A 24489-nucleotide genomic window follows, 5' to 3' on the forward strand; every position below is an offset into this window, starting at 1 on the left:
TGGTATTAAAGTGTTTTGAGCTGCAGTCTCTTTCCCCCAAATTAGATCAATCTTTTATTCAAACTTCCTCCCAAGATGCAGTTACTGAAGTCAAGAGAATAAAATCATTTCTATCATAAACGGGCTCCTGAAATCTCTATGAGGAAATGTATCACACACGAAATTTGTTCCTAATTTAGAGGAAAACAGAAAATATTTCACAGCCTGTTTGTGCAGGAAAACATCTCTTTACATTTTGGACTATTTTTTATTTTAGTTTGAGAGTTTATGATGCTAATTTTCTCCCTCTGGTAACAGTAAGTATGACAGTACAACTGCTCATGAATTGCAGCATAATAAAATAAAATCTTGGGATGAAAAGAGCACTATTTCATGGCCTTACACACTGACCCAGGGTATTACCCACACAGGAGCGTGTTACACAGTGCCCCCTATTGGAGGTGTATACAAACCTAGTAGTGATTTAAAAAATAATAATAATGAATATACAACAATAAATAAATAAATATCAATCAAAAATAATAATAAAGATAAATACAATATAGCAAAGACTGCATATCATCAAACATTGTGCCACATATGAATATGCAGTTAATGCTGCATCAGTCAGCATGCACAGCCCTGCTGCAGTGATATCCACCCAAACAAGACTTAATATCAAAATTAACCATTTGCAAATCCACACAGGCTGAACAGCTGTATAAGAAACATGGGCTATTAAATGATGTGCACCACAGAGAAACAGAAAATGATCCAGCTCATAAGATCACATCGCCTCATCAGTCTCCAAAATGATCAGTTCAGTAATATCTGCCACTGCAGGGAGGACAAGTAACAAGAGGTGTGAGGGTGAAAAACAAATACTCCTCCATTGTGCAAGGAAGGTGCATTTTTGTAAAACATGCAACAGTCATGCCTCCAGCTCACATGCACATTGTGTTTATCACAAGCTTTGAGTTTGGGCGATGCCATAATTACACTGCAAAGTGCCTTTGAATCAAACCGGTCCCTTGGCCCAGACATGACCCTGCAACAGCAGGAGCCCACGAGCACCAACACTAACCTGATGTCAAGGTGAAACAGAGAGATGAAGCATTTTAATCAAGAGGTTTTGTATTTTATAGCTCTTTTATGGTGCAGTATTTTAACCGACGAGACCCTGAAGATTTTAGCATCACACAGAAGTCAAATTTTTATTTTCAACACGTTTGTTTCAGTTACACACGCTCTTGAATCTGCGCCACTGAACCAAATAGTTTGCAATGAATTAAAATTTTTACTCAAGTTGTGCAGGTAGGTGTGCAAGAGAGAGTCAGTATAATTTAGAGAGGGGGGGAGGGAGGGAGAGAGAGAGAGAGAGAGAGAGAGAGAGAGAGAGAGAGAGAGAGAGAGAGAGAGGGTGGGGTGGATGGTGAACCTGGACGCCAGATGATTTTTGATAGTTCTGGCTGACTTTTCATTTTCCTCACAGTCACACATCTTTCAGATATTGTTCTTTACTCTTACTGACAGGACCAACAAGCAAAACAAACTGTTGAATCAAACGGACTGCCACTGTGTCTCAAATCTGTTGAGAGGCATTAATACATCCACTTTTTCGCTTTATTTGTTGAAATCAAAATCTGGCGCAAATATAAGGATGATAGAGCGGAAAAATAATCCTCATGGCAACATAATAAACATGAGCGGCAGTTCTGAGAATCCCGTTTCTGTCGGACGGGATATGCAACACTAAATCTCCCCTAAAATATCTCAAAACGAACATTTCACCGATTATTTTAAAAACGGCATCGCTCTCCAATTAATAGACGCATATTCACTGTCAAATACTACCGTTAATTCTGGAGTGAGTCAAGTTTAAACCCATGCAGTCAAAGTCACACTGATATAAAACATAAACAATATTTGCTCACGGTGAAATAACGGCACAGTCGCAGGCCTGTAGGCAAAGTTAAAAAGCAACTTACTGCAGCAGCTCTCAGTGCTCCGCACCACCCGACTACGCAGTCCGGAGAAAGGTACTGCATCCTCACTGCCACAAAGCCCTTTCTTCCTCAGATAAGGGGAAGCCAGCAGCTGCGATTCCGGACAGTTAAGATTATATATGATGTGTATATATCGAAGGTTTGTCAGCTCTTCCAGGCCATAAAACCCACTTAAATGACACCACGTGCTTCCCATGCACCATTCACAGGCCCTGCTTGGGGCAATTGGCATATGTAACCTTGTAAACTTTAAAATACCCTAAAAGAAAGACATACAAAACGGGATTCAATACATTGTCCACGTATAGGTTAGGCCTAACAGAGCGCAGAGAAAGTGGACGCTGCGCTGACCGGTTCTCATAACCGTCAAGGAAGTTGAATAGGAAGCTATTAGTTTGAGAGGTGAGTTGATTTTTATTTTCTTTAAGTAGTGCTATAGAGAAATTACCTCATAACCCCGGGCTACACTGCGTCATAGTGCTACTACTGCAAAAGCTGCTGCCGAATACAGACACCCAGCAACTGGCATGATTTTATGTCCTCTGTAGGAGCAGATAGTGTTGTTTTAACTACAGTGTAATGATGCCAGGATTAAAGAGCAGGGCGATATCATAAAGTTGCCATATGGCCTCGACAGTGATGGCGCGCCAGTCTGCGGACAGAGGAAACCAAAGTTTTGCATCCATGTTGTGTTGTGGGCGAGTGTTATCACAGGCTGGGGTGTCCCTTCCTTCCCTGACAAAACAGGAAACTGTCTGCCTGTGGTGGAAAGGGGCAATAAAGTTTTATGGGGGGCTTAAACTTCAGAGCGCGTTTGTCAGTCAGTGATTTTCTGTGGATTCCGAGCCAGAGTAAAAAAAGTTGATCAGGTGGACCAAACAAAAGGAAAAGGGGAATAAATTAGACCGTTTTTTTTTTTTTTTTAATTACAATTACTCCAGTAGTTTAACTGAGTGGATTTGCAGCACAAAGGTCATTAAATATACACCAGCTGTGTGATTCCACATCCAACCCCTGATTATCATCAAAAATAATAACAGAAATGCGCATACCGAGAACGTAGTAATTTCATTACTTTTAATGACGATACTTTATTGGTTACAATCAACAATTAAGCCATCTATCAGTTATTCGAGGCCTTGAGTAAACCGGGCACCTTTACAAAAAGGGGAGAGAAGAGAAATGGCTTCATTGCACATCACAAAATCATCACATACAGTCGCTGAATGATACACAATGATTTAGATTCACAAGGATAGGACAGACAACATGGAAGATGCCTTGACAGAAATCCACTCACAAAGATATTAGTTCACTGAACACATCACACATCCCACCACGTCCTGACGTGTTTGCACCGCAGCATATCAGAGAGTAAGAAAAGAAAAGAGGAGGAAAAAGTAGGGTTTTTTTTTTACTGGTGTAAAACCATTTCACTGTCAGTCATATTATTTCCAAAGCAGTCAGAAATATTTTGTCTTTATTTGTTTGGTTGACCCTAAACTTTTACCACATGATGAGGATGATCGGAAATGATGCGGGCGGTCACCCAGCGTCCACTAGTTTTATCCTAATTGAGAACATGGATTATTAGTAGCATTGTGCAGCCTTTCAAGGCACTGCAGACCAGAGCCTTGCAGCGTGAAGGACCCCAGCTCCCCTCAACCTCGTGTCCCCTTCGTGCAGTAAAGTGAGGTTATCATCGCATGGGCAGCAAATTAATTTAGAAATGTAAACCGATTGATCAAAGTGAGTGATATTCAATACATTAGGTCCCAAACTGCAGCAAGTGACACATAATTGGTGATGAAGCACACAGAGCGGTGTCATGATGTCATTGCTCCTAACAGTTCATCCGGAGGTCAGGCGGCACTCCAGCACTGTGCAGTGTGGGGCTGAAAACGTACTGCATGCACCCCGTTCACTGGTGCACCTTTACTCCTTCACTTTGATCTTTGAGTCCTTCTTCCACTTCATTCGTCTGTTCTGGAACCAGATTTTGATCTGCCTCTCGTTTAGACACAGGGTGTGGGCGATCTCTACGCGCCTGCGGCGGCTCAGGTACCGGTTGAAGTGAAACTCTTTCTCCAGCTCCAGAGTCTGGTAGCGGGTGTAACTGGTCCTGGACCGCTTACCCTCCGATTCTGAAGTGGTATTAAAATCGGTTAGCTTTCAGCAGCATTATAGTGGTAAATAAATAGAATAGGCGGGCTATCAATAATGTTATTACATTAAAAGAAAAGCTTGGTTATCCACAAAAATAAGCATTACAGGCAAAAATCTATTACTTTAAGTCCCCTTCCACCCTCATTTAAAGGATCAAATATCTCTTTACTACCTAATTTAACCTGATATTACTTACTGTGGATTTGTGTAATAAAAATTGATGTCAGGCTGATAAGGATGTTTAACTAGCTCCAATAAATAGGCCTATACTCAGATTAAAGGAGGACCCTCTACATCCTTTCACATTAAAACAAAAAATACACAATTAAACGAGGGATCTTATTGTAATATGTAGAATGGGGTAACTAATAATGTGTTGGCCTCCCTATAAATTCTGGCCACGGCCTAGTACCGCTGCACAGCAGGATAATATCGTGGGAGGAAAAACAGATGTCTAAAATCGAAAGAAGTGGGATTAGAAAATGGAAACTGATGTTTTCCAGATATATTTTCCTATTTATAGATCTGCTCACGCACAGGCGTGCTAAGTAAAGCAACAGGCCTTTACTACTGGACTGAAATATTTTTTACATCCCCGCTGTGTGCTCCTGGATGTTTGCATAACACAAAACAGAAGTGGCTGTTTTTTTGCACAAATGTGCTCAAGGTCCATCTGCAGCCTAACAGTCAGCCAGTGGTTTGAAGGCACGGAGAAGGAGCACGCCTATTCAGATCTTTTAGAGGTGAAAAGTTCATGATTGGGTCAGGGCTTTGCTGTTTCCCAGAGTTCAATTTAAGGCTAAAGCTTCTCCCACACTATAGAGTCTGATAATGTAAAACATGTAGCTCGACTAAGACTATAACCGAAGCGAGGCAAAGTACTCATACTTTGAGCTGAAATTGTAAATATTATTTCATAGTTTTATCACAGTTTCGTTCTCTTATCCAATTATACCACCATAAATCACCCCACAGATCACCTCTTCACCGTAACAGAGCAGGTTTACGAGCAATGGATGCCTTTGTCATAAAATTTATGACCGCGAGTTTTTATTATTTCCTGCGTTTGGCCTATAAAACTCAAGAGGGAAACTGGAACGGGCGAAAAGAAGTGTTGCAGCGTAAAGAGTGAATAAGGGAAAGCATCTTAGCCGTACTTTAGAAAATAGGCAAACTTTACCGTGGCTCATGTGCAGTTTTGTCATCCATGGATAAATCTGTGGCCGCTGCTCACTGTCCTGACGCTGGTTCACTTTTGTGTTGCGTTTCACCGTTTGCGTGCTCTCCGCGTTTCTCTCGCCCTCCTGGCTCTTGTTGCCGCCGGATTTTGCGCTCATCTCCGGGTCTATCTCCGTCCCCAGTCCCAGCAGCGTGCTGCCTCCGTAGTTGAGCCCGCTTGTGTCCACGGACGAGCTACTGGAGACCATGGTTATCTGTGGTCCTGACTGGAGAGGAGTATCCGTACCGCCACGCAGGCTAGTTTTCATCTCCTCCCGTTCAACAGAGGTCGTGGGGACGGGACAAGTGAATATCCCGTTCACATTAACACCCTCATAACGGCTGGACTGGCGCCCAGATAGATCGAAACTAAACATAGTGTTAGGAGAAGTTGTCTCGCTTGTTTGTCTGAGATTGGAGCAGTCAACATACGAGCTCATTTTGAACTATCACCGACACTTTCTTTTTAGACTAGAGAGGACTGCGGGACGTATGTTGCGCTTATTTCCTTGTTTTTGTTGATCATTGCTTTTCTTTGTAGCCGCTTTTGGAAAATTCAGAGCTGTCTGACCTAAAAAAAATCCAGGATTTATAGGTGGAGTAGGCTTTGGTATCTTTTTTTTTTAATTCTTGATCCGACGCGGGCTGCCCAAATATGGGGTATTTGTATGGGATCACGTGCACATGTTGGCCAGTCATAAATTGGCTTTGATACTCAATGGGGATATTGATGAATAGGAGAAACGTGTCCGGTAAACTTTGAGCTGTTGGTTGTTGCGGACCAGGCAGGGATCTTTAGCAAAAACGGCAGGACAGTAAGACAAGAGCGTCATCTGGTGTCTGGTATGGGACAGGACGGTCAGGACCGGCCAAAGCTCTCTGCCCCTGACGCACTGCGAGTCCACCAACAGTCCCATATAGTACTAATATTACTGCTAATAATAACAACAATAATAATGATAATAATGCTAAAAATGACGATAATGAGGACTTAAAGTGCCCACTAGTCTGAAACATACTTACGCATATGGACTTGTAACTTGAATTTCGCTAGAAATTATGTGACAGCAGTACGGGAATGTTATAGTGTTAAACTGGACACTGGTCAAGATCTCATTCCCGCTCTCTTATGATGCTTATCAGAAAGTTGAGTGTTTAATGAGTAAGAGGTCGAAAATATCTTAAAAATCACTTCATTTCACTTCATTGGTCTATTTGTTGCCCACTTCACGGCCTCTGCTGTCCATAAAGGTCATGGTAATAAAATCAGAAAGTAATAATAAGCCTCCACAATGACGCACTGAGTTCGGTGCGCATTTTAAGAAACCTGTCTTTATGCGGTCTTCTGGCTCATAGCGGAAAGTACAAAGCACGCCAACAACACGAGAAGAGGGTGAAAGTTTTACAAATATTTTATTCCATGATACACAATTATGACAAAACATGAATTCATTGCTCCCAAACAAACGTGAAGAATCGCTAGTGTACAAATGTATCTCACAAGGAAAGCCTATTGTGTCAAATAATCAAAAAATTAAAAGGAGGGGGCTAAGCGCAATTTCATGTTATGCAGCGTCTATCAAAGCGGCTAAATGCACAGAAGTCCTCACAGGATTGACATAATATACTGTTACTTTGATTATATACAGGCATTTCAGTTGTATGTGTGTGTATGTGTGTGGACTGTAGTCTATATCCGTGCAACTTTCATGATTATGCAGGACACTTTTCTGCGGACGATTCAAGTACTAGATTATAGTGATGTGTCCGCCCGGTCCTTTCCTTCCGTGGAATGTGCATGTACAATATTGACTTAAATCCGACCAACACCGTATTTTGTGAGGTTATCAGAGAGTTCACAGTGATGGATGGGGTGTAGGGGGGATAAATACATAGAATTTACTGGCATGGGAAATAACATAGAAATTAATACTTCTTTTTATTTTCACAATACAGGTGTGACATTGCAATAAAAAAGACAAAAATCAGCGCTCCAAATGTCACAGGGGGCCATAATGTGGCTGAAATAATTTGGATTTCTAAGGCTTAACACTCCTGTGGTCAACGTGAGATATAAGTGAGAGAGCTGCGGGGTAGCCATCATGCAGTGAAGTCGCTCTCAAGTCCATGTAGATTTTTTTTAGGTAGTTATGTTGGGTTTTAATGGTCATCGTGTGTTGGTTTCCCTTCCTCTTCTTCCCTTTTTAACTATTCTTTCTTCTTGTCCTCATCCTTCTCTTCTTCCATTGCGCCATTGCGCTCCTCTTGAGAGGCTCCTGTCTGTTCACTTCCAGTCACCGTGGAGGTCAGGTTGCTCTCTTTCTTCCATTTCATGCGTCGGTTCTGAAACCAGATTTTGATCTGCCGCTCCGTTAAACAAAGCGCATTTGCGATTTCGATGCGTCTGCGCCTGGTCAGGTAGCGGTTGAAATGAAACTCCTTCTCCAGCTCAAGTGTTTGGTAACGAGAGTATATTTGACGTCCTCTGCGTCTGTCTGCCCCGTAGCCCACTCCTGCTGGGATACAAAGTGGAGACACTAATTAAATCATTTGCAAGGCGAAGCCACATATGACAGTAAAAATAAAACGTGCTGCTGGCTGCGGTCTAATAATACTTTGAGGCAGTTGAGTATAAGTTTTACGTCACTGTCAGAATCATAATTGTAATCTAATTCCACGAAGCAAATAAAATAAAATAAAAACACATTTTAACTTCAGGACAAATCCTGTCTCAAAGGACATCTTTCCTTCTGTTATCTAAAATAATGAAAGCATCATAATATATTCTCTCTGCCTCACGCTACTGATTATGGCCACTATATCTGTCTTAAAATGAAAGCTGTTTGTTTGCACATGCAAAGGCCCATCTACAGGTCGAGGGGATACAGTAATGTTTTATGGGGCCATAAAAAGTAACTTACTCTCTTGGTAAGACATATCGTAAAACTGGCCCATTTCCTTAATTTATTTGTCGTAGTAAAACTCACCGCTGTGTGAGTTCATTCGCTGCATCCACGGGTAGATCGGGATGTTGGTTTTCTGCTCCTGCGCTCCTGCTCTTCCTTGATCCAAACTGTACTCTTGAGCAATGTGGCTTTGTGTATTGAGTCCCATGTTTGTTTGTCTGCAACTGGGGAGCACGTCCTTGTCTTGAAGAAACACGTTTGATCCATATTCATACTGTGCCCTGCCAGACCCAAAAACGACATTATCTTGAGGGGAGTAGAAAGGTGCATATATCCGATTCTGGGTCACAGCAGCACCGTACGACGAAAAATGTCTGACTGTGTCATAGGTGGTGGAGTTTAGGGGTACGTTAGGCAAAACATCTTGACCACCGGATAAATGGCAGGAGAGCGACGGGTTTGCGAAATAAGAATTCATACCTTGCTTGTAACCCTCTCTCCAACTCTCCCCACTTCTTTATCGGTCTCTTTTCAATCTCCTTCTCAGTAAATCTCCTTCCCGTCTGTGTCAACCAACCACACCTTTCTCCAAGGTCTTCTCTTTTTTTCCTCGACTTTCTGCCTCCCTAACTGGACGTGGGCTACTTTGAGGATTCAATATTATTAATTTCCAATCTCCGGTTAAGACGCACAAACCCGAGTGTTATAGCCGAGGCTTGGCTCAGTGAGAGACAATATGACAATGTCAGCTGACCGTTCTCAACCAATTGAGAGGCAGGAGTTGAGGAGAAACTGTAGCTTTTAGCTCAGAGCTTGAACATTAGTGCTAAATGCCGATAAACACAACGTAGAGTTGGAGTGGCACACTATACAGCTTGACTGGATGAGACGCTTTAGATGTGAAGTTTAAGAGAATATGGTGTTTAGGGAGGAAGCAAGACGCAAAATGTGGGCATTTAGTACAGTGAGCGCATTCAACGGAAGGCGGAAATTCTGCATGTGATACATATGAAGTCAACTTTAAAGGAGACTTGATTAGTGAAATTCAGGAAATCAGCCATTAATTTCATTTACTGAGATACAAAGCAAAGCTCTCTCCTGTGATAATAGCATATTATGTCCCGTGTGTGTGTGTGTGTGTGTGTGTGTGTGTGTGTGTGTGTGTGTGTGTGTGTGTGTGTCCGTGCGTCCGTGCGTGAGTACGCACGGGCGCGTGCGTGTGTGTGTTTCCAAAACTCAGTTTTAATTTCACAACACCACTGCAGAGATGTGGGCTACAGTATCAACATGCTCTCATCCCACAGGACGCGCCGCCTTTGTATGATGAAGACTAAAAGGAACATTTGCATTTATTGTTTATCTCCAGCCATATCGACGAGCCTCCAACATACTGTTAATGTTTCCATTGTGTATGAATTATCTGGCGTGTGAGCAATTTCAATGCTTTTGCCGTGAACTGGGGGAGGGTGTAGGTGGTAAGAATGCGTTTATGGTCTCTCTTCTGTGAGGGCAATAAAACAAGTGACGTTCCCCAGCTCACCAACAACTATCTCTGCAGCACAGCCCTGCAACACGAGCAGCAATCTCCCAGGCTCAGAAATGAAAGCACTGCACAGCATGTGGAAGCATAATGCAAAGGGAAATACCGCGTATATGTCCGGCCGACCAGTAAAGAACTGCGTCTAAGAAGATCATGTCTGCCACTCTCTGCAAAATCCAATCAGTTATCCAGCGCACGTCAGACAAAATCCTCCACAGGCCAACCGTGCCCGGTGGTCACTATGAGCTGATAGCTCTCAGGTACAGTCTCTTTCACTCAGCAATGAAGAGCATGCTTTCAATTTTGCGCACAAAAGTTGAGTTGAGCCGAATTACAGTACAAGTGCGATATGTTTTAATGCTTATGCAAAGGTTCCAGTTTTTCCCCTTCTGTTGTGATCATACCTCGACATTCCTGTGACACACACAGAGGAAAGAGGAACCGATAATTATCTCAACAGCAAATAATGGGTTTGGAAATTACTTTAGAGGTGTTCTGCAAAAATCCAGCAAAACTTAAGCGCCTGTCCGGGCGACGTGTGCGTAAAATTCCACAGCAATGATATAAAAGAGGCCACTTTCACTCCCTTCTGTCATCCGCGTAATTAAATTACTGTTTGAACAGTTGATGAGAGCGCTTTTCTAGACACCACTAGCATTTTATTTTCAAAACCCAAACTCGTTTAAGCTGAATAAAAAAGGCAAACTCGACGCTTGAAACAATATATTTCACATTATCCCGGCTTTTCTCAACAGGTCATAATAGATACCAATAAAATAATCGATGCGGTTATTGAAAATGTCTGTTCAAACGCAGTCGCTCTGGCTGCAGCAGCCTATTGGTCCACTTCATTGATTTCTTCAATAGGGTGAATACTCGCAGACTAAACGTGCAACACTGTTTGGTGTGTTGTTTGGGACCCTGAATAGCCCATAAAAGAGACAAGAACAAAGAGAAGGAAGTAGCTGGCGCAATAAAAGTTCCCCTTCACCTTATTCGTGGCCATATGTGACATCCGCGCCGCACAAATTTGAGTCAAATAAAGCGCAAAAGTTGGGGGCTGTTATGTGCCTCTACTGCTGTCCTGGGATTATTTTCCCCTCCTCACTTTGATATTAAGTAACGAATCAGTTGCTTTTGGGGTAAAACAAACACATGTATAGCATAATGAAACTACTGGGAGTCCCAGTTTCTATAAATTTCAACCCACAGTGGGAACAACGTTACTAAGGACCAACCATAAGGAATTACAGAAAACATAAAAGTCTGTTCACCACCCGAACTGCACTATGAAATTTGAATTTAAATTCAAATAACAAAAGCCCAAATTGTGGTTAATTTGGTATTTGGTCGTCAGTGATACTTTATCACTTTGTCAAGCTCACGGTGTCAGAAAGAGTGTGTGTACAGGAGCTGTGAAGCCTTTTCTGTTGTCTGTCACCAGGCGGTTATTATAATTTCCTCTTTCTAAAAAGATTTTTAAAATAATAGGACTTTTAAAAGCTTTATTTAAACTAAAATTATATTTAAATCATCTGGGTTCCAAAACACAGGTTTCCCTTAATTGTAATTCACAGCACCCCTCATCCCCTAAAAAAAAAAAAACAAAAAAAAACACCCTGGTCCATAAAGTTTAGGTTGTAAATAAAAGCTGAACACTAAAGCCAATGTGTGGACTGGAGAGGCTGGAATGCAGCAGAGGTTGAGCCAGTGTGCAGAATTAGAAAGGTCATTCTTTCCCTCGAGTTTTAGTGTTTTATTGCGGCCCGTGAGGCAAATCACATGCGCGGCTTTTGATGCGGGGAGGAAAGAAGCCGTTTGGTGCGCGTTTCCACGATCTTTGAAGGGAAATTATGACCAGCGATGAACGAAAGAACCAGGAAGGTCTAAAACAAAATAATAAATTATTAACAATAGCATGGCACCAAGTACTCAGCATGGATATTAATAATTAGCATTGATAATTATTTAATGAACAGTATATGCTCTCAATTTGCTAAATGCAAATTGAGAGCGATGAAGGTGAATGCGCAATGGAGGCTTAGCGTGACAGAAATAGATCATGCGTGATTATTAGTATCATTATTATTATTGTTATTATTACTATGATTTTATTACCGTATTTGTCGGTGTTCGCTCTGAGATTGGTTACTATCACGCTGAATCGGTTTTGAATTGACACTTTAATTGGTTGTTGAGCTGAAGGCCCAGCCTGAACAGCCTGCTCCCCTGCAACACAACTGGGCCCATCCACGAACCAATCTTCTCCTCCGCGCGCTTATAGATGTAGATCAATATCCAACATCACAACATTACTCAGTATTAGTTATACGGGACCTGTAAAATTTCTACATTATCAGCCATGATTAAAAACACAGCGAGGTTGGAAAAGTCTGGTCAGCCTCTGATGCTTTTTCCTCTCCCCCGCTTCTAACCTTAGTAATAAGGAGTAATTCACGTACTAACAATGTAAAGCCCTCTATAAGCACTTTACCATCGCTGGCTAGCCCAATTAATGTCCGGAAGTGTTCGACTTTATGCTCGTTAAGCACTCAGGAAGCTGTTGCCCAATGAGCGCATGTTGATCCACACATCATAAATTATGACCATTAGTAGGCAAATTTTTTTTGCCCTGTCGGGATTTGTAAGTGAGGTTCTAAATGTGGTGATGCAGACAGATTCATGGCTTCGTGGAGTTTTATGCGAGCCTATCTCTGATTTTAAAAACACTGCAGGGCAAAACAATAGACTGTGGTTTTCCCCTCTTATTTTAAACCAAGATTTACCTAACAACCCAAATGGCATGTATTAAATGGACTCTCTCTCTCTCTCTCTCTCTCTCTCCCTCTCTCTCTCTCTCTCTCTCTCTCTCTCTCTCTCTGCAGGCATGGTATTGGGCAGCAGTGGACACGAACCATTGCAACAGCAATGTTTCATTTGGGAAAAGCAAACAACGTGTGTAACAGTCGGTTATAAGACTTTAAAGGCTTCCAGCACGACGCATTGCCAGTGATTGTATTTTACAAGATCGAAACGCAGGAGTGCTGAGCTTCAGCAGGACACAGAAACACGTGAAACAACTTCATGAGCAAAAACGAAACATTTCGTCTCTGCACAGACAAAAAATAAAACACGGGAGAGGCTTTTCAAGGACCTGAGCTAGGATAAAACAACCGCTTTCAACTTCACAGGTCTGAGCCACACACACACACACACACGCACACACACACACACACACACACACACACACACGGTGGCACTTCTGATTGGTAAAAACTTTGTTTTGGAGTTTTTAAGTGCAATCCTGGTTTAGTGTCCCCTACCTTATATTTAATTTTCTCTACATGTCTTTTTTTGTTTCATACACACACACAAACCTACACACACGCACGCACTTACTTGTCCACATCCTGAGGATGATTTTATTATTCATAAATTTTATTATTAATAATTTTTTCGATTTTTTTTCTTTTTTTGTCAACATGTTGGAAAGAATCTAAAAACTGGAGTGTATTAAATTACAATTTGGCGTCATTCATGTATTATTTACCATACGCAGTTCAGTGCTATACACTTCTTGTGCTGCCTCAATCCCAACACCCTGTTCACTAATGTTAAGATTAGTATTGTTATTGCTGCTGGTTTTGATGATAATGAGGATATATGTGATGACTGTTGCTTATAATGTGAATAAAATCTCATGCTGCTTCCCATAAGGTCGTCACTGATTATGTCACATCTCATAACAAATCACTGCATCTCTTTACATCTGAAAAAAAAGAAAGAAAGAAAGAAAGAAAGATTGACAGACAAATCTCTCATTCTCCGAGGCGATAGCATCAAATCAGACACACACAGAAACAGTCCTCGGTGTCAGCTCGTGCGGTTACTCGCTGGCAGCAGTGTATCAGCTGGGTCAGCTGACATCCGCAGTGAACCGCCGCCGAAAACCAGCAGCCATAAACAACAAGCCTCAACACCCGCCCACTTCCCCATGCAACGCTTCTGGTCGCTAGGGGGCACTGCCGGAGTCCACACTGTGTTGCAGAGTGTACATGCTGAGACCTATGTGTCGTATGTTGTCTGACTGTGCGTGTGTGTGCGCGCGTGCGCCCGTGCGTGTGTGAAATAGCTTATGTTATTCAAGCTCTTGGCACAGACTGAACATAGCAAGTGACAACAAGTATGGGAACAAGAAATAATTAGAGCACATCAGCCAGCTCTGAATGTAATTTGTCACTGCCTGGTCAGTAGGGGCCTGTGAGTGATGACAAAGTTTACTATCAGTGGGCAATTTATTGCAACAGATTGGCACAGTAGCTCAGAAATGCTCAGCTAATGTAGGTGAAAGCGGCCAGTACACACGCAGGTGCTGCTACAGCAGCCAGTAAGGTATAATAGCTGTGTAATGGATGTCGCTGTGGGCATCAGCAGCCTCCCAGGCTACAGGTCAGGTCACAACTACACAGAAAAGACTCGTCCGCCTTCTCGTGATCTCTCTCTCTCTCCCACATACACAAACACACTTCTGCATCATTCATCATTCAATCCCAGCACCCAGCATAACATCAAAACACAGACAAAGAGTATTAGAGATGATGTGCAATCTTACCTCAGCAGTGTCTCCATAGTTCGCTTCGCTGTGGTCCAACACAGCAGCTGAGGGGTCACGATGGCGAGTGGGGAATATCAACACAGCGCACATCTCCCGTGTGCTGTTGGGCCGTCTTCACATCCAGGCGATGGGGAGCTTATGGAGGCAGGAGCTGTCTGCTTGCCTCGAAAAGTCCTTTCTAGCCGGCTTGCTTGCTCCTCTTTTTCTCTTCCCAATCGCGGCTTTATTGCCTCCGGCAGGGATAAACGCAGGCAGCGGCTGGTAGAGGCGGCGACTGTCCCGAAGATCCCTCTGTCAGGAAGTCGGAGATCGGATGAATATCATACGAAGCAGCGCCAATATGAATGTGCAGCGTTTTCTTTTTTTTTCATATTAGAGTAAAAAAAAAGACGTTTCTACGCCCCAGCTTAGTCTGCTGCTGATACAAGGGAAGGACCAGAGAATAGACAACAGCATAAAGTTCATGTTCATAGAGCGTGTGCCACGTGGCTCGCTGCAGCCAATCGCAGGAGGGATTCAGTCGTAAACTTTTATTACTCAGCTGTAAATTTCTGCCTTTAACAACCAGGAATGTTTGCACCCATCTTTTCCCTTTCTTTTTTTTTCGATTGCACAAAACTAAAAATGGCTACACGATATGGAGCAAGACGATGAAATTTCCCATATGTCACAAATTAGACGCGCGTCAAAAAATATATGACAGTTCCCCTGGCGGACGAGCTGTGTGCCATGATGTACCCAAAAGCCAACGGGAAATGGGAAATAAAGCTGTGAGTGAGAAAGAGAGGCAGTGGAGGGAGGAAAAGAGACAGAGAGAGACACTGAGAGAGAGAGACAGAGAGGTCTAATTAAACTGCAATTAGGCTAAACTACATTTCTATATTAGGGCCCCAGTCTCAATGACTGATTCTCAGGATGGATTACATGACAGTAAGTACATGTCAGCTTTCACTCTTCACACCCAGCATCAACTAGAAGCTCCAGGTGCATGTAAAATAAAAAAGATTGTGTCAAATTTAACCCATTGGCTAAAGGGTGTCGTCATTTTTTAAACTTGAATAGCAGGGATGGCAGGGTTTGAGCCTGCAGAGAAGACACACACACACACACACACACACACACACACACACACACACACACACACACACACACACACACACCACCAGCAGCAGCTATACAGCCACATGACAGGAATCAACATAAACTGTAAATCTGATTCAAACTTTCAGCAGGATCTATAAGTGACAAACACACACACACACACACACACACACACACACACACACACACACACAGAGAGAGAGAGAGAGAGGAGGAGGAGGAGGAGATGGCGCGTTGAAAAATACGGATAATAATTTCAGATCTTAGAAATAAGGAGAACATGAGGCGACCACTTTATAAGAGCATTTCTTCACCTTCAACAACAATCAACAATTTCATCGAGTGATATCCAATATATATATATATATATATCTATGAGTAAGAGGATTCAAGATGAAGAGGGCAATATAAGGGACAGCATTTAATTTGAGCCCAACGCGCAGGTTTTATCTCGTAAATCCCACTAAAGCAAGGCCCCTCGCTTTTAAAAAAAACAAAAACAAAAACAAAAAGGAGAAAATTATGACATGTAGTCTCAAGAATTAATCAAAAAAAATCCCCCAAGCCCAAATAAACAAAGAAATCCGCGCTACATACTTGGATGAGAGGTGCATCTTGTCTGTGCAGGCCGTGATCTCCACACTGAGCCTCGGCACACAGAGACAAACGATGCAGACCCACTACAGCCAACACCACACCGCCAATAAAGTTTACAGCAGGTACACTAAACTTTATTGGTAATGTCAGCCCCGTGGTAAAAGTACACACACACACAAACACACACACAATGGGCCCATCCGTGGGGCAGAATAGCTGTGACTTGGGGGACACATCCGGAATTTTCTAAAGACTCCACGCACGCAAATAGGGAAATAAACACCCTCGATGAAAAGGCTGAGCTTTGACGCACTATCGTTTCATTCAGAAAAATTGAAGCCACAGTTGGGGGGGGGGGGGGGGGGGGCTAAACTGAAGATCTGCAAGACTTGATCCTTTTCTGTGGCATCAGTCTTGCCTTGCATCAATGGAAAAATATTGACTTTAAAAAACAAACCAACAAGCCAAGCAGCTAGCAAACAGTGGAGACTTAAAAATTCAGACTTAAAATTCAGTGGAAAAGCCTTCATGTGACTGTGCTTTCGTTTCGATTTCATCCGTTAGGCTACACGCAGCTTCATCCATCAAACACAATGAATGTTCTTTGATTACCTTTACAAGACGGTTTTTACTGGGGAAAAAATATACAACTATTCAGAAATAGCTTAATTGAAGAAAATGGCGCAGCTGGATTTTTGGATTTCTTTTTTTTTTTTTTTTTTTCTGTCTTAAAAATACGTGACTCCGTTTAGGCCTTCGTTTTACAAATCCCACAATGGACCCCAAAACTTACAAAATAATGAACCACGTTGAATTGAACACAAGCCTAACAACAAACTAAGATTCATCCGAGGATTTACATCCTGTTAACTCGCATCTCACAGTTGTCTCCACGGTAAACTACTTGCATCCACAGTGTCTCATGTACACATCGAATGGATCACTTCAGCTTATTCAAAGAGTCTGTAACTGAGCGGAAAGAGAGCAGACAGACTAGACGCACCCGGACTTTTGAATAATTTAGCTGCATGGCGCTGGGATTACTGCACGGATAGATAGAGCCCTGGGATGTAGTCTTCTAAACTCACACTGAAGTCATTAAAAAAAGGCAAATAAATAGCTGAAATGCGCTCTATTAGTGGTGTCCAAATTCATAACAGAGCTCGTCTTCATATAAAATGCGGCGGAATTCTATTAGGTGGAAGAGGAGGAGATCAGATGACACATTTATTGAAAAAAAAAGGATCAGGTTTCGATTAATGCAACCGGTGTTTTATTTATTGTGACAACACTTCAAGTGACCTACACCGCGGTGCCGTTGGAGACTTATTGTGGTGTTGGTGCTACTTCAGTGACACTCAGATGTTGACTTCTTATTTCCTCCGTCTCATCTCAACCATCATCATTAAAGCAGCAGCATCAGGACAGGGGAAGAGGAACCACGAGGTGTTACCTGCACTTGGCCTCTTATTCGCTTTGTATTCAACGCTCTGACGCTTTCCGGACGTTTGTCTGGACTCTTGCATGGTATATACAGATAAAGCCTCCCTCATGCTTTGGCATTATTTCGTCTGATTATTAACATCGCGTCAGATGTTTGTTCATCTCATTTCAAACAGCCATCATTCATCCCAAGCTTCATTAAGAAAAGCTTAGCGTCCTCCCTGAAGAGAGGAAGTTTCTTATTAAGAGGATGAATCAAATGCGACTCAGGCTTTGGAGAGTACGCATGCTGTGAATGGGACCCGCAACCTTTCCTTAAAAGGTAAAGGGATACATCTGCAAACGCGTGTCTGGCGTTTTCTTTTTTTTTTCTTTTCTTTCTTTCTTTTTTTTTTTTTTTAATCGATTATGTCGGAAAGTTTAAATTAGGCAAACTTGAGTCAAGAGGCTATTCAAATATTCTTGCGCTCTCCCTTCTCTCCTGCCGCCGCCAGGAACCGTTTTGGGCGCAAAATCAAAGCATCATCAAAACATCAACATTGTTGCATGTTTAGCCATTTTCTCATTCAATGTGTTTGGTTATTTGTACCAGGTGACTTCTGGAAGTGCCCCGTCATTAAAAACTGGGGCCCCTATCCAACTCTGAGCGCCTCTAGAGCATCCCAAAGTTTATACGTCGTTATGCGCTTTTCGAGAGAAAAGCAGTGAAGTGGAGAAAGAGGTGAGGATGAATGTGTACAGGTCTTAGCTTTTCATTTCGTATATGTATGCACCTCATTTTTATGCATGTGTGCGTGTGAGTGTTGGGGGGGGGGGGGGGTGTATGTGGGGGGGATATCAATAAAAAAACAGAAATGATTGTGAGCCATCTTGTTTATTTGTGATTTTACATCAACAATGGCGGGGGACACACAATTCCGTCTTTCACAGGAGAAACACCAGGAAACGAGCATATTGTTAACATCAATATATAACAAGACGTACATAAAGATTATATTCAGTGCAAAACAACTACGCTATATCACCAGCACATTAAAATAAAAATTTCCTTACTTTAAAATCGTTGAAATTGTAGCAGGTATTATCATACACAGTAAATGTGCGTTATAGGCAGTTTTAGTTGTTGGGGAAATAGCTTGCAATCAAGTCAGAGCGATGCCACAAGTGAGGAGTATAAATTCAGCAAAGGCAAGGCTCTGAGTTTAGGTAGTGCCGTGGTACAATCTCAAAATTGTTTGCTTGGCTTTGAGCTAATTGTCTTCCCAAGACTCACAAATTGTCTTCAACAAGTGTATATTGTATATTGGGTAAATGCTACATACATAACTTAATAATACGATGAAATAGAACACTTTAAAATTAAAACCATATGAAATCTCTATATTCAGAAATCTCTATTGCAATTCCCCCAGGTTTAGGTAGCATCAAAGGATTTCAAACGATTGCATTTCCCTGGTAACCCTAGAAAAAGATGTCTGAGGAGCTAAATGGCTATCTTTGTCTAGGCCGTTCACATGAAAACGAGTAAAACAGTAACAATTAGAATAATAAAACTTGTGGTTTATACATGGGCCGTCAGCCAATGTAACTGCTGCGATGATGTCTGAACACGTACTACTAAGTTATAGGCCTACATTTCGCGTACAGTTTTGGAAAGGCTACTCTGAAATGGTGTTCTTTTAAATGTAGGCTATAATCTATTTACACACACAGGTCGGCGTTGGTCATGTTTTGATCTTATTTGGCTATGCTTTTGATACAGCTATTATTAAAAGCAAATTGGTAAAAAATAGCTAAGCCATTTCCATCTAACATGCGTTTTAATTTACCCCCTTTCTCTGCAAGGGCGCCAGTTCTATCAAAGTAAAATATGCTACAAGCGTGTGTAGCTTCTACAGAAAAAATCCAAACGGAAATGCGAATCATGTTGGGATAATCATGAGAAGGGAGAATTCTGTCTATTTATGACAGCAACATTGGAGGGATTCCTGTTCCCTCTGACAAAATGAAAGGGTGGTCATAAAGTTGACGCTCTCTGCCTCCTTGTGACTCTTCGTCTGTTTATGGGACCTCTCTTTTTTTTCTCTTTTTCAGCCATATAACCATAAAAAGGACCATAAAATCACTCCTTGGTCTCTTCTTTCTCTTCCGCTTCTTTCTCTTCTGCCTCTTCCCCTTCACCGTCCTCGTTGCCCTCTTCCTCGGCTTCAGCCTCTCCTCTCTGACCCGGAAACTTGTCTTTGTTGTTCTCTTTTTTCCATTTCATCCTCCTGTTCTGAAACCAAATCTTCACCTGCCGCTCGGTGAGGCTCAGGGCGTGGGACACCTCGATTCTTCTCTTGCGGGTCAGGTAAGGGTTGAAGAGAAACTCCTTCTCCAGTTCAAGAGTTTGGTATCGACTGTAGGTTTGCCTCCCATTCCGTCTTCCTGGGGCTTGAATGAAATAAAGCCAGAGGTTAGCTGGACTTACCACGGTCTCCCATAAAAACAAAACAAAACAAGAAAAAAAAAAAATCAGATATCTTATAATAAACAGTGCATTTACTTAATTTTTTTTTTTTTTGCTTTGCCTCCCTCAGCATGAATACTAATTGTTCAGCTTAATTTAGCTTCCACCTCTTCCATCTCACATTGACTCATAAAGAGCGAGGAAAGCCCTTATTTGAAGTGCAGGATGTGTACAATTGATTTTCCATTAACAGTAATGTATATTACATATAAGAAATGTGTTTAAATTGTGTGTGCAATTTCTAAACAGCAGCCTTAAGTTATTTTATTTTCTCATTTCCCTATTTGCACCATGTGGAGTTCTGTCTGAAGGGGTGGTCAGCTGTGTGACTTTTACACCCTCTTCACTGAAAGAGTTATTGGGTGAGTATGAAAAGATGCCATATTTATACATATATATAAATATATGTCTAAATAATAAAAGTAAATGTAGGCAAAATTGTCCCAAAAGTTCATTAGTTTACTGGTGCCAAATCCCTCCAAACAAAAATCCATATGATGGAATTTAAACTAAATGTAATTAGTATGTTATTCTCACTAGCAACAGGGCCTATACATGCAAAAACGCACAGAGTGACAAACACGAGGAAAATAAGGAGGGAAGAAAAAGTATGAGAACAGAGAGAGATGACATAAAGCTGCACTGTAACAATAGATGGGGCAGGCTAATGATAGATATCTCAGAGCAGATAAAAATGAAGCTTACACCTGTGTGGAGTTAATGTAGCCTGATAGCCTGAACGGAATGATCCATGAATGCGGGAGGCAATAGCTACAAAGCCCTTATGATTATGGCTGTATGATACTGAGCCACATTGGGCCTGAGGGTCAAATTACCTCCCCAAACCCCCAAAACCCGGATTCTGGATAATCGGGGCATGTTGTGTTCAGCTCACCCTCCTGTCACTCTGCATGCTACCGGTGTGTGTGGCACTACAATATTTTCAACTATGACTTATTCATCTTTCCCCCTAGTGCGCTTGGAGTTTGTGAAATATCTTGTGTCAACGATAATTGACTTCAAAGAGCTGGTGTGATGAGCTGTGATCAGCATTTCTGTGTTTAAAGCACTTTGGAAAGCAACAGTTCAGCCCTGTATGGACATGTGCTGCAGAGTAACAGCAGCCCGCAGTACAGGTTGTATGTGCCCCATCATGTTCCCTGACTTATTTCGTTTTATAGTTAAGAGAGACACTCATGTACACTCGGGCATATTTAGCACACATGCACACAAACACGTACACAGAGGCAGACACACGCTGACGCGCGCGCACACACACGCGTGCACAGAGTAACATAGAAAGAATAGGAAATAATTGTATGATTCTGACCGTGGGGTCTCATCCAAGGAAACATAAGACTGGGAGAGGAGTTTTGATTTAAGTGGCCTTGTCCTTCTCCGGGGTTAGAGCTGCTCGACGATTTACAGTCTGGGTATTGCGCTAGGCTTGCGTCTTGCTGGGTACCATAAAGCGTTTGCCTCGGAAGGGCTTCATATCCATAAAATTTCGTTGCGTCTCCGTGGCAAGCCAAAGCGCAAGGGTTTTGCTGGTATCCGGGGTTGGAGATCCCCGTGGTGCCGTGGTGGAAAAAGTCCTGCACATGATGGGACGGGTGCTGAAAGCCCGGTGCGGCTGCTCCGGGTCCGTAAACCAGCGTGTGGCTGCGGGCAACGCTTTGTGGAAACCTGCAGTCGTAGTAAGTTGGCTCCAGTGACTCGCCGCCTTTGTACTTAGAAAAAAGAGGGTTAACAAAATAGGAGCTCATGTTTAGTTAGCATCAAGCAGACGGGCTCTCTCGCAGTAGAATATCTCCTTTAAGATGATGGCAGCCTTTTGTTTAGGGTCCCAACTCGCACAGCGCACACAGGCAGACAAACCGGAACTAGGAGAAACGCTGCCCCTTTGGACAATCTACGGCAGCTCACTCTCTCTGAGCCGTTCCTCTCATCGGATTTCTCTCGCAGTCGTGAGTGTGGCTTTTTTTCCCCCCAGGTTTTTGCAGGCTCAAACCCGGCTCATGGCATGTGCTTTGGATGTGCGTTAGCTAAGGTTAAAGCTGGCTTGCTCGACCGGCACAGTCACAGACGCTGCTCTTTTCTTTCTTTTTCCTTTTTTTAAGCTTCCCACCCAACCACCCCCACCACAGGCGCCCCCCACCCTCCTCCACCCCCACCCCCCACCCCTTCATCTCTCTACGACCGGTCAGACGTGGGCCCTACGTATATCCACCTTGAGAGGGGCTGCACTAATCATAACCAACAACCCAAGAGGCTTTAAATATGATCAATGTTATGTTTATCGCAAAAGCTTTACTATAAGCTGATCAATGGAGATGTGGAACGGTTAAAATATAAAGACTATGACACACGGTACATTTCTACTAGAATCTGAATTTATAGGTCAGCTTGTTGTCTTTGCATGAAGGTTATGAAGTGCATAACGCAGGGAGGGTTTCCTCCTTATAAACGGATAAAGCTGTTGTGAGTTGGTGTTTGCCCTCTTAGGCTGAAGGTTATACACTAATATCTGGATAACAGCTGACCTTTTATGGGCTCCAGGAGGTCAACACCGCGTCTGAGAAGTTCATGAAAACCGAAATGTTACATAAAACACGCCTTGAAAAATACAAAATATAAAGTTATGACGCAGTGGCCGACAAGTAAAACAGGACCAAACATCCTCCTCGTGTAATAATCGAGGAACAGGCCGGAGCGACACACTTGCACCGTGCGCTGTAAAACACCGACACACGCAAATATAAACACGACCTGTGAATACTAGGTGCCACTTACTGACCCCGTAAAACCGACGAGGATAAGCAGTAAATCTCCCACATGGAGGAGTTCATAAAATTTTACATTGGATGTTTAGCTACAATGAGCGCACGCACAATCCCCAGCTCAACAGTCGCACGCGGGCTCTCTCTCCAAATATGCCAGTGTGGTTTTTGTGGGGCTACTGACGTTTTATACACATCATCGTAAAATATGAAAGGCGCACTGGGCGAATTTATAGACCTTTCACACTCTATAAATATGCAGATTGCCAATCATTGCTGCACACTTCTTGGGGACTTTAAAATGCTCGTACAGACGTCAAATATTAAGGATATAAATGAGCAGGTTGATGTTTTTTAATAGACTGTGCAGTGACAATGAAATGATTATTATTTCTAGTATTATTATTATTATTTTTTGTTTCTGTATGAAATGCTGTTGTATACGTACAATGTGGTTCTTGCTGTTGCTTCTGTTGTCAGTGTTGCTATTTGTGGTATTGAAGTTACTGATGCAATTGTCTATGGATTGTCATTAAAGTAATCTTTAAATATTTAAATATCGTTTCTGGCTGTTCATTGATTGCGTTTTTCTGTTTTTCCACTTCACAGTATTTTCATTGAGTTATTCTTTTCATTTCCACTGTGAAAAATGAAAACAAGAAGTACAAACAATCCAGACACTGAATGTTTGGATTCTGATGTGATGCCTTATTATCCCATCTAAATGGAGACACTGTTCCACTGCCCTTTGTCAACTTAAACCTTTCTGAACAAAGTGATCTTGTTTGTAATGGGCATCACGGTGTGTAGCAGTTAACATAATGCCACAAAATCCCAATTAACTGAGAAATTCCGCACTGCAGAAGTTTTTCAAAGCGTAAAGTGACAAAACACTAAAACAGAAATATTCCCCACAAGACAGAGGTAAATTAAGAAAGAACAATAAAATAAAATGTCAAAATGGAAAATAAAAAAAACTCCTGTTTATGCACACGAACTGTGCCCAACACAACAACCAGCTCGCTGCATTCCGGAGTGCTGCTCTGCGGCCTATTACACAAAATGCGGTGGGTGACCATATCTGTCATTTTGTCATCGATAGGTTACTCTTCATTTTTCAGCCAAGCCACAGAGCTGTAAAAGAGCCCTTCGACACACAGACTCCGCTCAAAACATGGACCAACAGCGTCATCTAGTGTCGAGATGTGTCCCTAAACCTCAATGAATCCACCAATCAGAGACAACTGTGATGTGGACAGAAAAGGGTCTCCCCCATTTGTCCAAACCTTGTGTGTATCCCGTCCCTTCTCCTTAAATAAAGCCGACTTAAATAAGTTGTTTACCACCAAATCCGTAACTACATGCCTCCAGGCTCATCTGTGTTATTACAAACTTGAAATATTGTACTGTGCTGAATCTTTTCCTGTCATGGCCGCTACCTGCTCTTATATAAGAGATAGCAGCGCCCTGCTGCACTCACATTTATGCACAATATTGAATTTTCCAATCTGATTGTAGGCTGATAGAGCGCTCATGTAATGAAGTGCAGGGGGGTTGCTGCGGGTCCATCAGGCAAAACCCCCCTGCATGGTGCGCGCATGACTCTCCTTTGAACGAGTCCACCACCAC

At 42.4% G+C, this 24489-nt stretch overlaps 3 protein-coding genes across 4 annotated transcripts; all 3 read right to left on the reverse strand.

Moving 5' to 3' along the window:
* Positions 1 to 3920: 3920 nt before the first annotated feature.
* On the reverse strand, positions 3921 to 5809 carry hoxc5a (homeobox C5a). The gene is made up of 2 exons (XM_076741661.1): positions 5332 to 5809; positions 3921 to 4129 (listed from the first exon to the last, which is right to left on the reverse strand). The coding sequence occupies exons 1-2, from the start codon at positions 5807 to 5809 to the stop codon at positions 3921 to 3923; spliced, it is 687 nt and encodes a 228-aa protein (XP_076597776.1).
* A 1627-nt stretch (positions 5810 to 7436) lies between these two features.
* LOC143327268 (homeobox protein Hox-C6a) lies at positions 7437 to 8753 on the reverse strand. Of its 2 annotated transcripts, none has more exons than XM_076741530.1 (2): positions 8360 to 8753; positions 7437 to 7882 (listed from the first exon to the last, which is right to left on the reverse strand). In XM_076741530.1, exons 1-2 carry the CDS (start codon positions 8751 to 8753, stop codon positions 7578 to 7580), a joined length of 699 nt encoding a protein of 232 aa, XP_076597645.1. In that variant the 3' UTR covers positions 7437 to 7577. The 2 variants fall into 2 exon arrangements, with proteins under 2 accessions (XP_076597645.1, XP_076597644.1); XM_076741529.1 differs by having other exon boundaries at positions 8357 to 8753.
* Positions 8754 to 19693: 10940 nt separating this feature from the next.
* On the reverse strand, positions 19694 to 21846 carry hoxc8a (homeobox C8a). Its single transcript, XM_076741433.1, has 2 exons — positions 21411 to 21846; positions 19694 to 20004 (listed from the first exon to the last, which is right to left on the reverse strand). Exons 1-2 carry the CDS (start codon positions 21844 to 21846, stop codon positions 19694 to 19696), a joined length of 747 nt encoding a protein of 248 aa, XP_076597548.1.
* Positions 21847 to 24489: the final 2643 nt, after the last annotated feature.

The sequence above is a fragment of the Chaetodon auriga genome, chromosome 10, assembly GCF_051107435.1.
Source record: "Chaetodon auriga isolate fChaAug3 chromosome 10, fChaAug3.hap1, whole genome shotgun sequence".
In the NCBI taxonomy this organism is placed as follows: domain Eukaryota; kingdom Metazoa; phylum Chordata; class Actinopteri; order Chaetodontiformes; family Chaetodontidae; genus Chaetodon; species Chaetodon auriga.

Bases quoted from the DNA above. Each gene is read 5' to 3' on its own strand.
- LOC143327268 (XM_076741529.1), bottom strand. From the start codon at position 8,753: ATGAATTCTTATTTCGCAAACCCGTCGCTCTCCTGCCATTTATCCGGT. The intron at 7,883-8,356 runs GTGAGTTTTACT...GTATCCCAGCAG, and splicing joins GCGAATGAACTCACACAGCG to GAGTGGGCTACGGGGCAGAC.
- hoxc8a (XM_076741433.1), bottom strand. From the start codon at position 21,846: ATGAGCTCCTATTTTGTTAACCCTCTTTTTTCTAAGTACAAAGGCGGC. The intron at 20,005-21,410 runs GTCAGAATCATA...ATTTCATTCAAG, and splicing joins TCCTTGGATGAGACCCCACG to CCCCAGGAAGACGGAATGGG.
- hoxc5a (XM_076741661.1), bottom strand. From the start codon at position 5,809: ATGAGCTCGTATGTTGACTGCTCCAATCTCAGACAAACAAGCGAGACA. The intron at 4,130-5,331 runs GTAAAGTTTGCC...ATACCACTTCAG, and splicing joins AAAACTGCACATGAGCCACG to AATCGGAGGGTAAGCGGTCC.